Here is a 21,576-nt window from a genome sequence, read left to right as displayed (position 1 = left end):
CAAAAGAGATTTCAAGCTTGACCCCAAGATGATTGTTAATTCTATGTTGATATACATATGAATTGGAGTGTTGTTAGCAAAAGTTGGTGTGGTAATAGAATCTCTCAAATTTAAATAAGAGAAAATAGTAAACTAATTTTTTTTTTTATAGAATATATATATTGAAAAAAAATTAATTTCAGATTGAAAATAATGGATTTAAGGTAAGATGAATAGTCTAAAAATTAGAATAATGTTGAAGTGACCTCAGGCTGGAACCTCATATCGTTCTTCTTGACATGAAGAAGTGCGATATGAGGTTCCAGCTTGAGGTCACTCCTACACGACTCTAAAAAGTATGCATGAAGTTACTAGTTGGAAAGTGATTGGTTTTGAATCTGACAAGAAAAATCCTGATTTTGAAAGAAAAAGGCCGGTTTTGGAAGATGAGAAATTAAAAATGAGAGCTATTATTGCCATACTAATTTTTACTAATGCCACACCAATTCATAAATCACCAAAGAATTGCATAGTTGGTGCGGCAATAGCAACTCTCCTTAAAATTCAGTTAAGAAGTGGAAGATGAGGGCATTTAAGTCATTTACGTTAGTAATTGAAAGAAATCAAGGTTGTGGATGACGTGGCTCGCATGCGTGTCCCAAGCCTTCGCATCAAACTCGGCTCCTCCCTCAAACTGTATGTTTCACGCGAGAGGGGAATCTCGTCTTCCTTCTCCCTCTCAAGTTCCTCTCGACACACAACTGTTACGGTTTCTCTGTCCAACGAATTCTGAAAAGGTTAGTCTCTCTCTCTCTCTCTCTCTCTCTCCTCTCTCTCTCTCTCTCTCTCTCTCTCTGTTTTGAGACTCTGTAGTTATATTTCTAATTCTACTGATCTGGGTTCTTAATGGATCTGAAAAACTAATCTTTATTTCAATCCTAAATTGAAAGGTAATTTAACCATACCCCTCCAAATTTTGGTAAATATGTGAGATATCCATGTGTTTTCAAACTGATGACAGACCCTCCTTCATCAGGATCCATGAGAGATTAACAAACAATTATCAAAATACACTAGTCTTCAATACAACCCCATTCAACCCATTATCTTAAACTTGTCTAAAACTCCATTTTGTTATTGGAATTAAAAGAGAATCTTGAGGTTGAAAATGGGGTAAAAATTATTATCCTAAAATTTAACAAGATTGAATTGAAAATGATGAGTTTTTGTTAGGGAAGACTTAAGAAAAAAAAAAAAAAAAACCCAAAGTTTTTGGAAGGTTGAAGATTAGGGAATTAGGATCATTTTTTGTTAGTCTCTCATGAAAGATGGGTTTCACTAAAATCTGGAAGGCTGAAACCCCTCAATATTAAAACTTTTATTGAATGAAAGTTCAGTAAAAGGTAAATAGTAAACATGTCTTTTATATGTAGAACATAATTTTAAAATTTTTTTTTAGAGTGTTGAACTTGAATTAAATGATATCCGAACCATTTCTGTGATGCCTTTTTGTTGTTCCCCTATTCTTTTTTGCTGAATTTTTAAATTAACTGTTGAATGGCTTTTCTGAAGTGTACCCACTTTAATCTCATACTGGATTTTTTTAGAGTGTTGAACTTGAATTATATCCGAACCATTTCCATAGCACATTTTTGTTGTTCCCAGTTTTTTTCTTTGTTTTTTTGGTGAACCTTTTAATGAACTGTTGAATGACTTTTCTGAAGCATACGATTTAATCTGTATCTATGCAGAATTGCTAAATATGGGTATGAGTGGACTATTGGTTTGCACTTAAAAGCGTGTATGAATGCATGTGTGTGAGAGAGATACGAAGAACGGAGTAAGTGAGAGATGGCATTGGAAGTTTGTTCTATGAAGAAGGGGAAAGGAGTTGCAATTCCATCAAAGCCTCCAAATGGTGGTGATGACTCAGAAGTAAAAGGGGACATATCACTGCCAACGGGCAGATTGTCATCCCGAAACGCTTCCTCTAAATACGACTTTGTCAAGGTTTCACCTCAACTTCCTTTGGTTCATCTTTCATTTATTCAAATTAGCTTCTGATGATGGTCTTGATTTATATATATATTTTAATCTATCAGGTAAAGGTTTGGTTGGGAGATAATGCAGATCACTACTATGTTCTATCCAGATTTCTCCTTAGTAGAATGTTGACAGTTACTAAGGTAGATACAAATACAAAACCCCCCAATTCGCCAATTTCTTTTATTTCAATATTTAGAAGTAAAATCAACTCTTATTTTTATATCTGTTTCTTCAGATTCCCAATCACGTCGCAATTAAAATTGCTCTTGAACTCAAAAAGCTGCTTATTGACAACAGCCTTTTGGATGTGTATGTTATTCTCTCTGTTCATTTGTGAATATTTGTTCTTATTATTGGTTGGATATCCTACCCTTTGTGCTAATTCATGGTCTAACCAATTTGTTTTTTATTGGTGTTTCTGCCAGATCCCAATCTGACTTAGAAGCTAATCTGTTTAAGGTACTTACACCTAAAATCCATCAAAAGTAATTTCTTCAAATTGTAATGGAAACTATTTTTGGCATTAATTTGTCAAGAATTGGTTATGAAATGTTACATAGGAATGTTATTGTTTTGCATTTCCGTTCCCGAGTCCAAATAAAGGAGGATAATTGTGTCAGGCTGACAGCTGGCAAAAAATGATGTTAAACCCTTAATATGGTTATGAAATCATTGATTTTGTTAAATTGCGGAGATATGATATGATTCATATTGCTGACCCAAGTAATTGGGATAAGGTGTAGATGGCGATAATGATTATGAAAAACATGTTTTTACAATATTCTCGAACAGTAGTATTATTTGGCTAAATCATATTTTTAGCATAATTAAGCATTAAAAGATGTTTAATGTAGTGTGCCTAGTATATTTGTGCATCAAAATGTAATGTAAGTCTTCCACTTTATCATTTTGTTCTGTCCAGACATCTTATTTTGTTAACTTACAAGGATGTTAAATGAGTAAGTTTGGAAACCTTGATGTTCACTAAATAGAAAATTTCATTATCTTTTTTGTGATTTTGATCCATTTGAAATCTTTCCAACCATATTGATCCTGTAGGTGGACTTATTTGGTTGTTAGTGGTAGTGCATCATTTCTTTCCTTTTTTTTCCTTTTTGATCACAAACAATGCATCATTTTGCACCGCTTAGAACCTCTAAGTGGTTAATATGTTTCACAACCTCAAAATTCTTTATTCCATAATTAAGATGAAACGACTTTTATCAGGGACAGTTTATATAAAATTGATTACTTTTTCTTGTTTTCATAGTTTCCTAGGTCCTCTCTGGACACTGTCCTGATTCTATTACTATGACTATAAATTTTTTTACTCTTCGTGTGTTATATTTTTAGCTTATGGAGCGGCGGGGATATGGAGAAGAATACATAAACCGTTACAAGATGATGACCAGGTCAGTTTTCCTATGTGAACTAACTTTGAATATTTTCTTGAGCAATCCTCCCCATAAATGTCCTCTTAGTGATCACCCAGACTCTAGCTGCTGACACGTATTCCATTCTTTTCTTGTTATGGATTAATAGTCCTTTCTTTATAATTTTGCTAACCAATATTTTTTGCCTACCTGTATTCTCTCTCTCTCTTCTTCTTTTTTTAGTGGTGGGTGGGTGGGGTGGGGTTTTTTTTTTTTTTGGAGGGGGATAACATATATGCCAATTCATGACCAATTTATTATAAACTTATCACCATTGATCCACTACATATGCTATTGTTGATTATCAATTTTATAGATTGGCTGCAGTTAATATTGTGGGAAAGAGATTATAAGTACTTCTATGTATTTTAATACTACTTTTCTTGTCACTCTCCTTCAGATTTCATCACCAAAGAGTACCACTTGTAATACTTGTATGTGGAACTGCCTGTGCTGGGAAGTCCACCATTGCGACCCAACTTGCACAGCGACTAAACTTGCCAAACGTTTTACAGGTGAATCTATTTTATATCTTATACAAGTATTCTCAATAATATTCTTTTTAGCTAACTCCTTTGAGTTATGTTGATTCCTTTGACATGTATTATGTGTGTAATGTACAGACAGATATGGTCTATGAATTGCTACGCACATCAACAGAGTACGTGGACATCTTTTTTGCTTTTTTTATCCATTCTTTTGTATTTTAGGAAAAAAATGTTGCACACAGTATATGGTATGTTCATTTGTAGATACAAATGCTTCCTTAATTTCTTCGAGAAGTTGGATACAAATATCCAAACTTTGCAGCTTATCAAGGAAACTATGCTTAAGATATAATTTTTTGTCACCATTCAATTAAGTTTTAAGTTACATCTGTACACATGGCTATACTTCATCATTCTACCTATCCATGGACTTTTTGACTTGAAAATGAGTATTTCATATAATATTCAGTGATGTAAGTAAAATTTTTCTGGTTGTGATTAAGATGTTCAATATTTAAGCATATCGATCGATGTTACAATATATATTAATGAAGAACATTGGAATTTCCCGATTGAGACGTCTCATATCTGTAAGGTATAGAGTTGAGTATTTTCATCTCATACCAGAAAAGTAATGGAGTTGATTATTTTCGTCTCATACCAGAAAAGTAATGTAGTTAATTCAAATGTGGTTTACATATTTATAAAAATTAGTATTATTTCATTGGACTATATTTTAGCTTAATTGAGCTTTTAAAATAGTTTACATAATATATGATGTGCATCTTCATATCTTTGTGAGTTTGCGTGAGCCTATGATTATTTTTCCCATATATCGTTCAGTTTAGTCGAGACTTCTCATCATATCATTGATACAAATAGAATGGATTAACATCTTACTCTTGTATATATTTTTAACATCTCAGGCTATTTATTTTACTGGATCTCATTGGCTGTTTATGATTTATTATATTGTTTTATGCAGTGCACCATTGGTATCTACTCCAGTGTGGGCACGAGACTTCAGCTCCCCAGAGGAACTTATTACTGAATTTTGTAGAGAATGCAGAATTGTTCGTAAAGGTAGTTGATATATACATTTGTGATAGTTGTTGGCAGATAATTACTCAAGATACTATAATTGAACTTTATGAGGAGCTTTAACGATTTTGGATCATGTCTTAGCTCCACCTTCTGTGTTGTATCTCATTAGTTGTTTGCTTCATTACGTGATTGCGTCTTTCTAGGTTTGGCTGGTGATTTGAAGAAAGCAATGAAAGATGGGAAGCCTATTATAATTGAGGTGTGTTTAGTCAACTTAGTTTTGTTATGTGGTGGTGAAATGCATTTTATTCTACTAGCCTCATTAATGCATACATTTAGCACCGCTCCATTTTTTTAATCTCAGTAGTTCCTCAGGTGGTGTTGTTTTTTATAAATATTGCACAGATTTCAATTAACTTGTTATCAACAATCAAAATGAGATATATTTTTAACGGTAATGTTGACTCTTATTGGATTTTTTTATTTTAGGATTTGGCTTAGATTGAGTCCAAACTTTTATTAATTTGACTCCACTTGAATGCTTGATAAGATCAACGACAAAGGGTTAAATATCTCAATAATTGATCTGCTATTACTAAGTTTCAACTTCGCTATGTATATTAACTAGATTTTCACGAGTCATTTTTCAATCATAATGAAAATTTGTTTCCTTAATTGGCCATTCATATGTTTCCAATGTACAATCTACATTGAAAATTCTCGTTATGGTTGACCAATCCCCTCATTCTCTTACTCGTGGCAGGGAATACATTTGGATCCAAGTATTTATTTAATGGATGATGAGAACAGAGAACCGACGAGCGTACCTACAAAAAATGAAGAGCCAAAACCCGTTCTCATGACCCCTGAAAATAATATTTCAGCAGAAAAGGAAGACATTTCAAATAGTCCTTGTGGAAATGACTTTGAGAGTAGCAACATTTGTCCTGAGACTACAAACCCCGAAGTGGGAATATCTGCTCACCGGGTGACTGAAGTTTCAGATTGTCTGGAATCTATTGACTTAGAAGGAAATGTTCCTGAAAATCAAGGTTAATCTTGTGCTCTAAATGTCCAGAACATTTTTCTCGTTCCCCCTGCCTTGTTTCTCTATTTCATATCCGTTTTATCATTTTAGATGCAACAAATGGGTAAGAGTCTACAACTTGATGAAATGTATCTCATTTGGGTAAATGTTTGACCCATTGTAGGTGAAACTCTTAAAGATATGGAGGAGACAAAAGTTATTCCTCCTGTGAAAGAAAAGTCTTCTGCTGAACCAATCATCGTACCTATAGTTCTGAAGATGGCAGAGTTTGACCACAAGGTGTTTTTAAATACTATTTTTTTTTTTAACTTCGTCGTGATAGCTTACTTTGCTCTTGGCCACATCATATGGAAACCCTTTATTTTGGGTAAAAAATGCTCTTTAGTAAATGTAGATAAATTAATTAAGGATCTTACTTGTAATAACTTATGTTGGAGTAATACCATCACTTGAGACCTGGCTTTATTTTGAAACCATGCTGAAGTAGCATGATTTTATTCTCTTTTAGTTTTAGAATTTTATTTTGATTTCGTAATGTATTTGATGCAATTAGCCTACCCCAAATTTTTGGGATAAGACTTTTAAGATGATGATGAAGACCAGACACAACTGCAATTAGTTGTTTGATGAAATTGTTTCATTCTATCGTGAATAAGCCATATGCTTTTCGCAGAACGTTTTTGTCAACCATGTTATCAACTATTATCTAGATTTGGTCAATGTTGATGTGATTGTTCATATTTGTGAATGATTTTGTTTTTCTTGTTGACCTTTTTTTATTAATTTTTCATTAATGTAGGCATTACTGGAGGAATGGATCTCCACTAGGACGTTTGGCGATAAATGTCTAGCCCAGGTATCAAGAGTAAATAATTTCTTCCCTTTTTCTATTAGGAGATAATAACTTGTACCCATACTGTTTTCTCACTTCAAGCTTTAATGTGAATGATTATAAGTTGATGTCTGATGTTTGACAACTGCTAAGGTGTCGAAGTGCCCAAGTAACATAGGAATAAAAAAAAATCTTTGCAATTATAAAATTACACTACATGAGTATATGTGAATCTTAGCACCTCGCATTAGCTCCTAAACTGTGGGGGTGTCGGGCTCTATTATTTCCCCATTTAAAGAGCTATCATGTGGTGGATTGATTCTTTGCAGGGTGGGTTACTCATTGCGAAAGAATGTATTGATTCCGAAATTTATTTGGAAAAGCCTAATGTATTTGCAAAGTTAATATGGAAAACGATGATGGTCATGGCAGCTGGAGTTTCATGGATGAATGTTACGTAGAATGAGTTTGAAGTTTGTGTGCCACCTTGGTTTCTTCCCAGTTTTGGTCAAAGAAAAATGTAATCTTCATTTTGGTGGTGGTATGACTCTACTACCTTCATTTGAGAACTCTAGAGAGGCATTTTTTGTAAAATGACCGGTAAGGCTATGGAATAGGGGATTTTGGAAGGTTTTTGGGGATGTAGGCGATAACCCAACTCTTACCCTTAATTTGTTGGTCATACCTTATTATTTTCCAAATCATTTATGGCCTGCTGAAGTATTTCAGATGCCCTTTGCATTGCTTTGAACTGGTTTTAAAATACATACTAATCTCTTGATTGAATGAGATTTTTGGAGTGGGAGTGTAGTTTAGTTGCAGGGCGGTAGCTTGTAATGCAAATTGGGTTGTCTTTTCATGCCTTACCTTGGCACTCCTCTTGGGTGAGATGTAGATCTAAGAATTGGTCTCGGGAGTTGAAAGATTATAATAATAGTTTCTTGGAAGAAAGGAAAGCCATCCAAAGGTGGAAAGATTGCTCCCTTCAGAAGGACTTTACATTATTTTTTGGATTGGTAAGCCTGTTTTTAATGAGTTTAGTAACTCGATGCTGGTGGGATTTGAACCCAGGTGTTTGATATCATCACCCAAAAACTTTACCAACTAAACTAGCTGGCACCTACAGAAGCACTTTACATTCTCCCCACACATTTTCTCTCTCCTGCCCATTTATATGAGTGCCTCCAACATAATGGACGAGTTGGTTAGGGAGTTCTCATGGAAATGCATGGGCAACATTTATAAGTACAATAGTATTGAGTGGAGGACCGTGCATATGCCGAGAAAGGGGAGCAGGTTGGGAGTGAAACACTTCAATGCTTTCCTATAAATGATTGTGGAGACATTTAGATGATGTAACACTCAATGCTTTCCCTTTATATTATTGGAAATAATATTTATTTTTTTATGTTTTTTCTATTATTTCTATGTAAGGGCGTTTATGTCCATTCACACTTTTATTAATATATATATATATATATATATTTTATCTCCCTAGCTCTCATTCTGAGGCTAGAAAATTACTTTCTACAATTCTTCTTGGTATCAATGCCTTTAGAGGACCCATTGTCCCACCCCCCCTTTGAGTTCCCTCTTCGATTTTCCTTGAACCTTGAAGTCTTTTCTCTTCACCTCTTTTCTTCTCTTCTCAACATCTTTGTATCGTTAGAAGGTCTTCCCTTCGGAGGCTTTTTTTTTTCTTCTTTTGATTCTTGGTCACTTTATCGCATGTTGCAAAAGGGATTTCATCCATCTTTCACATGCTGTGATAGTTCTTTTTTGCGCTGTGCTTACCCTATGAGGGTTTCTGTCCGCGAGATAAGTTCAGTTTTTGGTGTTTCAACAGCAACTAGGATAGCTTTATATGCCCTGCGATGGCAACAAGGTGTTGTGTGAGGCCCTGTGACAGCAATTAGGGCTGAGTTTATGACCTACGACAACAGTTAGGCTGTTTTCTTGACTGTGTTACACCTTGCAACAGCAGCTAGGGCTGTGTTTATGACCATTGACAGCAACTAGGGTTCTGTTGGACTGTGTTGCATCCTACGACAGCAGCTAGGCTATTCTTTGGGATGTGATACACCCTACGGCAACAACTACAGTAAGTTTTTGGGTTGTGTTAAACCTTGTGATAGCAACCAAGGTTTTGCTGGGTGCCTTTTTCTCTTTCTTTCGACTGCAATAAGTTCGTTTGTTTCTGGTATAGATCTCCCTTTAAGCCAAATCTACTTTGTTCTTGTTTGTTCTCGTTAGTATGACATCACATTAAGAAACCAAGGACTTCAACACTACTCTTGGGGCAAACTCTTTTGCCCAATGTATTACTAATACCTTATTAGATGGTCGAAATTTTTAGTTCTGGTCTCAGTCGGTTAAGTTTTATTTGGGTAGTAAAGAAAAATTTGGATGACGTTTGGGCATCATTACTAAGCCACCCCTCACTGATACCAAAATTGAACAATGGGAGATCGATAACTGCACCATTCTTGAATGACTTTTCAATTCCATGGAGCAACGCATCTACACCATGTTTATGTATGATGAGACTGTCTCCTTTTTGTGGGCAGTCCTCACTCAGACATATGCGCATGCAAGGAATGACTCGAGGATTTATAAGCTTTATCAAGATATTGCCGAGGCTACCCAAGGAACTCAGAGCGTCACAAATTACTTTGGAATTCTTCAGTCCCTTCGGGAGGAGCTCTCTCATTATGAGCCTATGACTGATTTGTCTACAGAGGCAGCTAGATATGTGGTTACAAGGATTGTTCGACATTAGACATATCAATTCCTCATGGGTTTACGTCCAGAGTTTGAGGCACTTCAGAACCAGATCCTTAACACCACCCTATTATCTTCTTTATTTGAGACATTTGCTACCATTGATAGTGACGAGCGTCGTCGCCGTGTAGTTCCTCTCAGTCTCAGGCTCCTGGTATTATCTTTGCTTTAGCTATTTTGCTTAGATCTTTATTGACGGAGCTGAGATTTCTATCTCTGGTTCTTTCACTTTATTTTGTGATAACAAGTCTGTCATCATGCTTGCATCTGATTCAGTTATTTATGAAAGGACTAAGCATATAAAGGTTGATGTTCATTTTCTCAATGAGAAAGTTCGATCTGGTGATCTTCAGACAATTTTTGTATCTTCTTCAGATCAACTTGTCGATATGCTTACGAAGTCTGTTGGTCCCTCTGTCACTAACTCCAATCTTGTTAAGCTAGGCTTAGTTGATGTATTTGCCCCAACTTGAGGGCGAGTACTGGAAATAATGTTTATTGTTTTATATATTTTTTTATTATTTCTATGTAAGAGCGTTTACGTCGATTCACACTTTTATTAATATATATATCTCCCTAGCTCTCATTATGAGGCTAGAGAATTACTTTCTACAATTCTTTTTATATTACTTTGTCAGCTTTTACGTAGATGATCTACTCTTACATTATGATTTTTCTATGGAGGTGTTTTGTGGCAGTTGCTTCCCTTTGTTTTTCTTTTGATGGGTAAGCTGGATTTGAACCCATGACCTCAGTTTCCTTGCAATGTGTCAAACCAACTTAGCTATGGGTCTGAGCCCGTTGCTGCCCGTAGTTGTGTGCTTGTCCATTTAAAGAAGGAATTTCGATGGTTTAGAGGGGATGCTTTATCAATCATGAAGACCAAATCTTATCTGTTTTATTGGTCTTCCATTTCGAAGGAATGTTTGTACCTTCAACTTTATGATTTTGTTCATATGGGAAGTTATTGGAAGTGGTCTGTTACAGTCCTATTGCATGCTTTTCTTTTGTTTAGCTGGCAAGGGGTTTTCTTGTTAGCTTTTCTCCTTTCGTTTTTGACATGTATGGTGGGGTTTTAGTTGTTAATACATCCTCATCTAATACTTGTTGACAGAGTTTTAGGAGATCACACTAGAAGATTTTGCTTGTACTTGGGTTGGTCTCATTTTAGGACAATTAGATAGAATGCTTCTATTGTCAATTCTCCACTTCTCCACTCTCTATGTTTTGGAATGCTTTCCATTTTGCTTATAGTCTCTATCCTCTTTAATCAGTTCCGTTGTTACACATGGACAAAAAAAAAAAAACTCAGCATATTTGATAAATTTCACGGAAATGTCAGTGTAGTGGATTTGTGGGGTTAGTTACCCATGTCTGTGGTAAATATTTGTGTCTATGTGGGTGAGCGAGTGAAAGAGTCATGATTATATTACTGTATGAGCTTAATTGTTGAGATTTTATCTTGCTTTGACTTTTACAGGACCAAAATAAGCTAATAAGCAATTTGAAGACTATTCAGGATTATCTTTGCTCATTTGAGTCACAGGTATGCTCGTTAACGACTGTTTGTTTTACCTAAAGAACACAAAGAGGGATGCTAATTTGACAAATGTCCTGTTAAGGCACTTTTTTTTTGTTTGCAATTTATATGGAACAAGTGATAGCATGGCTATTGTACAATACCTTGGATAATTCATCAAGGAATGTGGGGCTCTTTTCTTCGAGGATCTTGTTTAGATGGTATACTTCTGAAGGGGGATTAAGTAGATGGAGTTTCTGGTTTGCCTTTTCTTTTCTATGTAGATCTCTTGGATATCCTTTCCCTCTTCAGACAAATCTTTACTTCTCAAAAACAAAAAAAGTAACATTATAGATTAAAGAACCTCCTTGCATTTGAGATGTGTCAAGCAAAGGGCAGGTGCCCCTTTATTTTCATTAAACAAGTACCCCTTAATTTTCAGTCCCACAATTGATAAAGCATTCTTCGAGGGCACAATAGGACTGCCAATCATTTATTCATTTGAGCTCTAAGTAAAATGATTTCCCTCAAAAGCCTTTTGGAGTAGATACTATGGAATGCTAGCAAACAACACATTAGTTGTGTTGCACCTATACCACATTCAAACACCAAGAAACAGATCATTGTTCTTGAATTTTGATTGTTAGCAAGCTGGCAAAGGTTTCACTGCACCTTTGCTTCGCTTCCTTGTATTCTCTTTATTACTGCCCTTAGTTTCACAAAAGCATCAAATTAAAATAGTTAGAAAGCTAGTAAAATCTAAAGATTTGTGGTGCACTTTCTCTGTACCCATTTGTCTATTATAGATGGCTTAGCTCTTTTTTATGCATTTGTTAGTCATATGGTCTCGTAGAGCCTGTAAAAGACATGGGAAAGGAACAAGGACTATATATCTAGAATCTTAAGTCTAGTTTTTTGTTTATCGATTTAAAGTAACTAATTTTTCTAAAGAACTTCCAGATAAACTTTTGTTATTTAGTGCTCAGGGACAAAGTATAATGGGAGCTAAGTGGCAAAAGTTTTTTGGAGGTGTAAAAGCTTCACTTGAATTATTAAAACCCCCTTTATAGATAATATCCTCAAAAGCCAATAAAGATGAAATCATAGTGAAAGAAAAAAGTAATGAACTGATGGCTTAAACGCCCTTATGTGATTTTACTACGGTTTTCTAACTTCTGCCATCATTATATCTTTATATAATTGTCGTTATATCTTAAAAATTAAGAAGTCTAGCAGATACCTTAAAAATTTCTTACAGAAAACAACCACGAAATAAAATATATACGTTTTTGTGTTTTAAATCATATGGGTATTGTTAAGGTAAGCTCATGAATTTAAATTTTGATAATGTTTCTCCTTATATTCAAATTTGAGTTATCAAGTCTGGGACTGCCCACTTTTATTTCCACAAATATGCTAAGCATTTGCAGTTGCAAACTTCCACCAAGGATGGACTAAATTATTGTTCGAGTTTGTAATTTTTAGATTCCTTCTTGTAACAGGGTTTATCGGTTGTCAGTATTTCAGCAACAACATTCCCGCAAACACTGGATTGGCTGCACAGCTATCTTCTTCAGGTAATATAGAATTCTCGCAGTTATCTTAAACCACCAAACCGGATTGACCACTGTGCATTGACCTGGATAAAGCAGACAATTCTATCTGAACTAAGCTGTTGCTACACATTTAGTCTATTTATTCTTTTACTTACAAGAAGTTTGAAAGCCATGTCAGATGGAAAATTATTAATCCTCATACGAATGAAATAAGCTTTAATTCCTTTTTTTTTGCATTCACCTCTCATGTGCATAGTAGTCACGACCCCCCCCCCCCCCCCCCCCCCCCCCCCCCCCCATATTGTAAAAAAGTGTTTAAAACACGCCTGAAAATTAAAAAAATAAAAATGAATTTTTCTAAAATGTTTTAAACTTGTTTTTTTTTTTTTCATTTTAAACGTGTTTTTTGTTTTTCCATTTTAAACATGTTTTTTTTTTTCTTTGTAGCCTTATGGTTTGGTTGTGATTTTATTCTTGATTGTTGTTTACCGTGGGATTTGATACATAGTAGGCTTTGGTAATTCATAAATATAGAAAGATGGGATTTGATGATAATATCTTGATGTTATGGTTTTTAATTTTCTCATTAATGTGTTTTTTTTTTAATAAAAAATATGTTGATGAGTAAACTTTTTTAGCACCATAACATGTATAGTTATATTTGAGAACATGTAATATTTAAAACATAGAGCATATTAAAACAAATGTCTAATGTATTATTTTATATACACATTTTTAAAAAATTTAATATATTTTAATTTTTTTATATTTCATCATTTTTTCCCCATTTTCCCATTGTTTTCCCTTGCCATTTATCCCAAAGATTTGGGCGTGGACATGATAAACCCTGATTATCTAATAATTATAGTGGAAAGACCAGACCAGCTACTTTTTCTTATCAGAGTGTTGGTTCAATATCCAAATTATTGCTTTATCACATAGAAACTAACATCGTCCGGACATTAAAACGATTATCTGCATTTGACAAACCAAGAAAAACGAGCCGATGTTTCATTCTGACACTGTTACCATAAATTACGGAACACCCTACAGTGGCTAAATAGTGGATTTTCCTTTGATTCTATTCTAGTTGACTTGGTTGTATTTATTTTTATTGTTTTGGATATCTAATATTAGCATTTTCCGCTCCAGTGTATTGAGAAAGGTACTTCTGCTGCATCCGCTGAACATGGAAAGAGACCTGACATCGCAAATTAGATAGATTGCAGATGTTAGCTTGTGCATCCGCAGGTATGAAGCACATTGTAAATATTTGCCGCAAGTTTTTAACACCTTACAAATTTTTAACAAGTAGCCAAAGCTTACTAAACGGTACCCAGCATTTTTTAATTTAAGAGAGCTGCTATTGGCACCCCCCAACTTTTACTTATTACACCCCAATTAAAAATAAAGAAAATAAGTAAATGGTTGAGAATAAGTAAAAGGAATGGGTGCCAATAAAAACTCTTTTTTTTTTTGGGTAGATTCCTATTTTTTGGGTTTAAGATTTTTTATGAGCCTAATCATAATTGTAAACAACTACTGAAATTGTTTGATCGAGTGTTATAATGTTGAGATAATAATTTGAGCCAAACCTTTGTCATGTTTGAATGGTGTGTTTTCATCTTTAATTGGGGGTGCCAATAGCAACTCTCTTAATAAGAAATTGCTTGAGAAAGTCACGTAGAGCGCTCTCTGGTAGGTATTTGCATTCTACTTGTAGGCAAACTTTTAAGAAGAAAATAGAAAAAGAAAAGTGAAACCAACGGAAGAAAAGATTCGAAACACATAAAGTGATAATTGATGAAGCTCTTCATGGATGCTTTGCAGGTAAGAGACTAAATGGAAGGAATTTGTGTGACAAACCCTATTGACTACTTTGTCGACGTTCTTGCAATGTGATTCATCTTCAACTTCCAATTCTTGGCCCATAACACCCTTCCCTTGTAACTGATGAACAAGAAATTTCCAGAAAACATCGGCTACCCTATTTGACAGATGAAGCAAACAAACTTGATTCACAAACCCCAAAATTTGGTGAGTTAAAGTTCGTTTTTAACATTATTGGTCTAATGTAAGGAGTCAGACAAACTGTTCATTTAGAGATTGTGTATGGTGCTTATCCATGGTTTATCAGATAAGTTCTTGGGCACATTATATTGTCGAAATGTAAGGTATCTTATTTAGATTGTAAATTCAGTGCATATGACATGCAACTCGTGTGGAATATTTAATCCATGGTTGATTGGCTTCCATGGGTTACTTAGCCCCAAAAAATAGTTGATTTTAAAAACACTAGATTTTTCAGGGTGGTTCTAATTGTTTGTTGGGTCTCAATTCTGGTTATGGTCTCTGGGAAAGTGCAAGTTGAGGTCAATTAGGAATGGAAGATCTAAACTAAAGAGGGGGGCACCACTTGTAAATTTGGTGTGCAACCAACTGATCCAAATAAACATGACAAATTTCCTTGCACCCATTTGTTTCATCATCGTTGTAGTCTTATCCCAAAGATTCGGTTTTGGCCAAATGAATCTTATTCCTCCAATCAATTTTGTTCTAAGTCACGTCTTTGTCTTTTGTTGGAAGTACGTTCGTATCTGTTTTCACTATCTCAATAATCTTTCTTTCGGGCCTTCCTCTCGTTCTTTTAGAACCTTTAACTTGTATATTCCTCTACACGGAGTTGTAATCAATATTTTTCTTTTCTGAAAATGTCCAATTGTTTATTGGAAATATACCTACATTTTCTTGATTATATTTATTCTTAATTTTTTTTTCTTGGTCTTTCCAATTATCCATCTCAATATCTGTCTCTGTTATATTCAATTTATTAACATAATGCTCATTATCGTTTAACAGTCTTTGAAGTTGAATGCATCACCAATCAAACTACACTCTTTAATCCAATTGTGTGTGTGTGTGTGTGTGTGTGTGTGTGTGTGTTAAGTGTAGTGTAATTACAAGAGGAGAAAAGATAGAATGAGATTAGAAATTTGTTGATTTAGTGGAAAATGTACCTCCAACTAGTTGTTCTCAGCTCACTACTTATAATTAAGTAATCACCATGTGATTATAGTCCATGGTTTTGATTTTGATCATGGGGACTGATAGCTGTCTGATCATGATCGCATGGAGACCAAGAAACAGCCCGTATCATCATTGTAAAATTAAATAGGTTTCCACTTCTCAACTTTTTTATTCCAGTTGTGAATGCTTGATAGAATACTCCCTCTTTTTAATGGAGTTAGATCATGGTTTTAAAACTCATTCTGAGGTCTGGTCTCGTCCATGAACGAGACAAAGTTATCTTGGACTAGTTTTCCAATATGTTTGAGATGTCTCGTTTAACAATGAGAAAAATGAACATGGGTTTTAAATCTCGTCCGATACATTAACTTGTCTGCATGGATTTAAAACTCGGTTTCGCATCTCGTCTCATCTCATCCATGCCTAATACCGCAGTTGTCTTGGATGAGTTTTCCGATACGTTTGAGACGTTTTATCCAAAATTTTCAAAAATGAATGTGAGGTGTAAAATCTCGTTCTAAAAATTGACTTGTGCGTTCATCTCATTCATGCCCGATACTAAGACGACTTGGACGAGTTTTGAAATCATGCTTGTCTATCCGTCTCATTGGTGGATGACACCAAGACATATCGGACGAATCGTCTTGGCCTCGGATGAGATTTAAGACTGTGAGTTAGATACTATGATTTATGGGTCCTGTTCAATGGCTAACTTTTTGGTAAAACATTTTTCAAAACATGAGTTAGAAGTTTTGGAATGGGCTGATTTTTGGTGAGGATGATCTCTATAGTGAGGAGATCATCATCACCAAAAATCAGCCCATTCCAAAACTTCTAAACCCCTTCAAAAATAGTTTACAAAAAATGGACGGTCTACGATTTTTCAACTTGTAAACATGGGTTAGAAGTTTTGGAATGGGCTGATTTTTGATAAGGATGATCTCCTCACCGTAGAGATCATCCTCACCAAAAATCAGCCCATTCCAAAACTTCTAACTCATGTTTTGAAAAATGTTTTGCCAAAAAGTTAGCCGTTGAACGCTACCCATGATTTATTACATAAAATCAAGTAGAAAGCAAAACACATTATAATTTGGAAAAAAAAAAAAAAATACAGGTAGATGAATTAAAGGGCTAAGATTGGTTTTTCATGAATGATCATATTTCATCATCCCAGAGATCTTCAATGGTCTTGTATGGACTTGTTGTTTGATTAACAAGAAATTCTCCTCTCATGATCTTCCTCTCCTCCAATCTCTCAATCTCAATTACATCCTCATCATCCAATGTCAGCTCCAAAGCCCCTATGTTTTCCTTCATCCTCTCTTGATTGAAGCTCTTTGCGATCACACTTGCTCCCTTTGATATTCCCCAACTTAAAGCAACCTTTTTGATTCAACAAACCCAAAATGCCAAATCAGGTGTTGCGATTAGTTGAAAATTTGAGTATAAGAGGGCTACCAATGGGTATGGATTAGATCAGGGTAGGTCCGTCCTGATCGGATCATGGTCGATTTGGCACCGATCTAAGGATCGGATGGGACCCTTATCGGATCAGATTTGTATCGGATCTCAATTTTAAGATATAGATCCAATCCATTAACAATTGGATGGGTCCGGATTGGGCCAAATCCGACTGTATTTACACAATCTAAATAAATTTTATATTTCTCAACAAATATATAATATAATTTATATACTTTCTATCATATTATTGGATCGGGTCCTTTTCTCATTGGGACATGGTTGATCCAGATCCGTTCCGATCCGATAAGATATCAGATCCACAACATAAATCAAGACCTGAAGTTATCAGATTGGAACAGATCGGATCTCAGGATCAATCAAGAACCAATCTGATAAGGATCAAATTGGATCAAGTCCAAACTTGATTTGATGAAAATTGTGTCAAATTTGGATCATAACTAATCCATTTCTCACATATTATTATATTTGTTCTACGACCAGATTGAACGTTGTTGATCGAAAACTGATATGATAAGTAAGTTACTTGTTATCGGATCAGTGGGTCCGAGTTGTTATGATATGGGTAACGTGGGTAGGAGTTGTTAAGAGTGCTGGACTCACCTGGGCTGGGGTTACTTTGTGTTTAAGAGCAATAGATTGGATGATAGGGTTGTCCAACACAGCCTTTGTTCCCCATGGATTCCCTGGCCCACCAAGAGGTAAATAAGCACTCACAATGATCTTGTGCTCTCCACAAAACTCTCTCAGCTTCTTCTGCCTCCATAATGGATTCATCTCCACCTGCACCAATCACAAGATGATGATGATGATGATGTATGTGTCGATCATAGTAACCCATGGAATCGATGGTACCTGATTCACGACTGGTGGGACTGATGCATGTTCTAACAGCCGTTCGATCTTTCTACAAGAGAAATTGCTCACACCAATGGACTTACATAGCCCCATATCCAAACATTTCTCCATTCCAGCCCATGTTGACTCCATGTCCAACTCTTCGAAGTCTTGTTCATTAGGCACAGCATATGAAGCCCATTCCTTCAATTTAGCTGGCCAGTGTACAAGGTACAAGTCCAAATATTCCATCCCTAAGTTCCTAGACAAAAACAAACACATTTTTTTTTTCTCTATTAGTATTCTATATCTTACAACTTGTAATGTGGGTCCATCATCTACTGATCGATATTTGATGGTACGATCTATGGGTCACTGTTCGGATGATCTTAACCATCCAATCAATTAACATTAATCGAGAAGTGTTTCAAAACTTTATCCCAAAATGTGTGGCTCACTATTCTTGGTAATTCAAGTGCGTTAACATCTATTCTCACCAGTTAAATACGCATTCCTTTCGAAAAATGAGAAAATACCTCGAAATTAAGTGACACAGTGCCTCCAAATTAACATTAATTTCCAAATTTGACACAATTGCACTTGTAGAAATGAGAGTATAATTGATTCTAAGTAGATCTGATTAAATTCCAAAGCGAAGTTAAATTAAAATGCTTACTTGAGAGTTTGCTTGAGTGCCGCAACGGGGTCATGGTGATCGCTTCCCCAAAGCTTAGAAGTAATAAAAATATCTTCTCTCGTCACTGTTTGATCATGAATCTCATTCATTAGAGCCTTCCCTACCGCTGGCTCCGAACCATATATCTTAGCTGTGTCGAAATGCCTATAACCCAACTGAATTCCACAACCATGTTATATAACTTCATGTAAAAAGTCGCTAACAATCACCATGAAACATGTTCACTCCTCTTAATATAAGTACTTTATATTATTGTTAGAACACACATACAAAAAATTGTACGTGTGGTTTAAAGTTTTGTATTGTCTCAGAATGTTTCGACTAAATTTTTTTATCAAAACAAAACATTGAATGTTTATCGTAAATGTTTCAAGTCACATTTTTCCAAATATTTCAATTGTGACAGTATCAATTGTTATCTAGATCAAAACATTGCCTCGAGACGAGATTTTAAAATCTTAATTATACGAGCATTTTTTTACCTTGACAGCCCTTCGAATCGCTAGTTCGACTTTCTCTCCATCGTACGGAAAGTCAGCGGTGCCAAACCCAATGACTGGCAGCTTAGAACAACCGTACAACTTCACCACAGAATTCCTCATGTTCTCTATCCTTCACCTTCTCTGCACCTCTCTCACACACTGACACACATAAACACACACACTGACACAGTTTATATAGCATGCAAATCGACCTCATATATCCTCTCTCATTTAAAAAAGGTTGGGTGTTCAACTTTTTTTAATCTACCACCCAAGAAAGCAGATCATGAATTATTAAAAAAAAATCTAAAATTGATTCATCATGATTTGATGACTAGGATTAAATGGCTCATCAAAGAAGTAGGACATATGAATTGGATGGTCTAGATTATTTGGAATTCCTAGAGAAATAAACAAATTGACCTTGATCTGGCTCTCAAAGTATTAAAGAGTTAAATTAGTGGCTAAACAATGACCCTAAAAAACAAAATCATTAAGTGATTCCTGGAAATCTTCCTTGGGATACCCCCATAAATAATAGTGCATGCCACATGCCATTGGATGTTCCTTGAGATTCATCACACACAAATTACGAGATAAATAAGTGTAATTTATAATAATAGATTCTAGTTGAAGTTGGACAACTAATGTGCTCGGTTCAACCAACGTGAACAGAGCATATGGTATGGGATCCTCCCTGTCTAATGGGATTTGATCAGATACTATATCCTTCCCTTCATCATATAATTAATTATCTTCTCTTAAATAATAGATTGACTTTTTATTATTGTTAATGGTTGAAGAGGAGGATTGGAAGGAAACCATCTTACCCGTACACATGGGGTACATTACCATTTCTAGTGTTATTTGGGCCACCAATCATTTGGTGGGGTCACACCAATCTATTCCGAAAGAACTCCCCATCTGATGGTTTCTTATCAAGTACAGTGGGCCATACTCACATTTGGTGGGGTGGGTTATTTGTCGAAGTAATTTTATTTTTTCCCTATAAGTTTGAACTTCTTTGATGTTAATATATAATTGATAACCCCTCGCTCGAAACTAATTTGATCACGACCTTTAAGAGGGGACAATTAAATTGTCGAGGAAAAATAAATAAATAAATAAATAAATAAACCTTCTATCTTTCAAATTCCTTCTTCAATCATAGGTCCATGGCTTGACGCTTGCTTGATCAATTGGCAAAAATGTAAAATACAAAAAAGAAAAAGGAAAAGCAATCAAGTTCTCAAGTTTGGAGTCATTCATCTATTTTCTAGAATAATCATGTTACATGTCTTTTTTCTCCTTTCCCTCCCCCATAATTTGGTAAAAGATTAGGCTCGATGACTTGAGAAACAATGGTCTGGATTTATACCATCTCAATAACATGCATCTCGAAGATGTTAATACCGATGATACATTCTAACAATTAGATTTCATGTTTTCACAGAAGGAGGGTCGCGGTTGTTAGTGGTTGAATAAATCCGATTGAGGTAAAAGTAAGTAAGTTGTATAAAAAAAATACGAGGTAAAAGCGAATTTGTTCATCTCTTTGCGAGATTTAGCCTACAGTGATTGGAATCATGTGTTTTATCCATGAGTCAATCGAACCCCTTTTAGTAAATAGGTAGATACTAAATCTTAAGTGGAATCAAATACATCTTAAAAATGTCTAATTGATCATCATCCCATGAAATTTGGGTACCAATTGTAGCTCTCTAACTTTATTTATAAAAAAAATATTGATATAATTTAAAATTAATCATTTAATCATAAATTTACAAAAAAAAATAGATTGATTTTATATAATTTTAATTTTTTTTGTAAAAATAATATTCTTTAACAATTTAAATATTTATTTTATAATAAAATTATGATTTTATTTGATTTCATTTTTTTGTGCTTTTTTTTTTTGCTTTTTTTTATTTATATGCTATATATATATATATATATATATATATATATATATATATATATTATATTTTTGTTTGATTTGACTCGTGCTAGCAAATAGTTTTCTGGGGAAGGGTAAGAAAATGATTAGCCGTTAATAAAGGAAAATCAAATGTGTTGGCAAATCTTTTCCACTCCAACTCCAATTTAGAGTTTTTAATGCATCAAACACTGAAAAATTATCATTTTTCACAAAATATGAATTTCTCTCTAATTTTTCGTACAATCAAACATACCCTAAGAGTCTTTCCACCTTGCACTTCTCTTCCGACTAAAATCAAATTTCAATCATGTTTTTTTTTGGCTAACCGAGTGTCCAGACCAGCTTGCGCACACCACAACTAATAAATTTCAATCATGTTGTCT

At 34.8% G+C, this 21,576-nt stretch overlaps 2 protein-coding genes across 3 annotated transcripts; one reads left to right on the top strand and one right to left on the bottom strand.

Moving 5' to 3' along the window:
* The first annotated feature begins 617 nt into the window (after positions 1 to 617).
* Positions 618 to 14,979, top strand: LOC147389397 (P-loop containing nucleoside triphosphate hydrolases superfamily protein). Of its 2 annotated transcripts, XM_086418008.1 has the most exons (17): positions 618 to 776; positions 1,731 to 1,989; positions 2,082 to 2,165; positions 2,261 to 2,334; positions 2,451 to 2,484; positions 3,379 to 3,437; positions 3,859 to 3,973; positions 4,082 to 4,119; positions 4,932 to 5,029; positions 5,194 to 5,249; positions 5,754 to 6,042; positions 6,202 to 6,317; positions 6,838 to 6,894; positions 11,132 to 11,197; positions 12,673 to 12,747; positions 13,879 to 13,977; positions 14,557 to 14,979. In XM_086418008.1, the coding sequence occupies exons 2-16, from the start codon at positions 1,831 to 1,833 to the stop codon at positions 13,942 to 13,944; spliced, it is 1,386 nt and encodes a 461-aa protein (XP_086274134.1). In that variant the 5' UTR covers positions 618 to 776; positions 1,731 to 1,830; the 3' UTR covers positions 13,945 to 13,977; positions 14,557 to 14,979. The 2 variants fall into 2 exon arrangements, with proteins under 2 accessions (XP_086274134.1, XP_086274135.1); XM_086418009.1 differs by lacking the exon at positions 11,132 to 11,197.
* Positions 14,980 to 16,911: 1,932 nt separating this feature from the next.
* LOC147389396 (NAD(P)-linked oxidoreductase superfamily protein) lies at positions 16,912 to 19,526 on the bottom strand. Its single transcript, XM_086418873.1, has 5 exons — positions 19,255 to 19,526; positions 18,752 to 18,927; positions 18,094 to 18,337; positions 17,842 to 18,021; positions 16,912 to 17,139 (listed from the first exon to the last, which is right to left on the bottom strand). Exons 1-5 carry the CDS (start codon positions 19,372 to 19,374, stop codon positions 16,912 to 16,914), a joined length of 948 nt encoding a protein of 315 aa, XP_086274999.1. The 5' UTR covers positions 19,375 to 19,526.
* Between the last annotated feature and the right edge of the window lie 2,050 nt (positions 19,527 to 21,576).

This window comes from Akebia trifoliata, chromosome 12 (assembly GCF_017979445.1).
Source record: "Akebia trifoliata isolate Shusen 1 chromosome 12, ASM1797944v1, whole genome shotgun sequence".
Classification (NCBI taxonomy): domain Eukaryota; kingdom Viridiplantae; phylum Streptophyta; class Magnoliopsida; order Ranunculales; family Lardizabalaceae; genus Akebia; species Akebia trifoliata.
This window is presented reverse-complemented; position numbering and strand designations above follow the sequence as displayed.

Coding starts and splice junctions, on each gene's coding strand:
- LOC147389396 (XM_086418873.1), bottom strand. CDS start 19,374: ATGAGGAATTCTGTGGTGAAGTTGTACGGTTGTTCTAAGCTGCCAGTC. Junction 18,338..18,751: donor GCACTCAAGCAAACTCTCAA/GTAAGCATTTTA, acceptor GTTTTTGTCTAG/GAACTTAGGGATGGAATATT. Junction 17,140..17,841: donor ACAAAGTAACCCCAGCCCAG/GTGAGTCCAGCA, acceptor TGAATCAAAAAG/GTTGCTTTAAGTTGGGGAAT.
- LOC147389397 (XM_086418008.1), top strand. CDS start 1,831: ATGGCATTGGAAGTTTGTTCTATGAAGAAGGGGAAAGGAGTTGCAATT. Junction 6,895..11,131: donor GCGATAAATGTCTAGCCCAG/GTATCAAGAGTA, acceptor TGACTTTTACAG/GACCAAAATAAGCTAATAAG. Junction 12,748..13,878: donor TGCACAGCTATCTTCTTCAG/GTAATATAGAAT, acceptor TTTCCGCTCCAG/TGTATTGAGAAAGGTACTTC.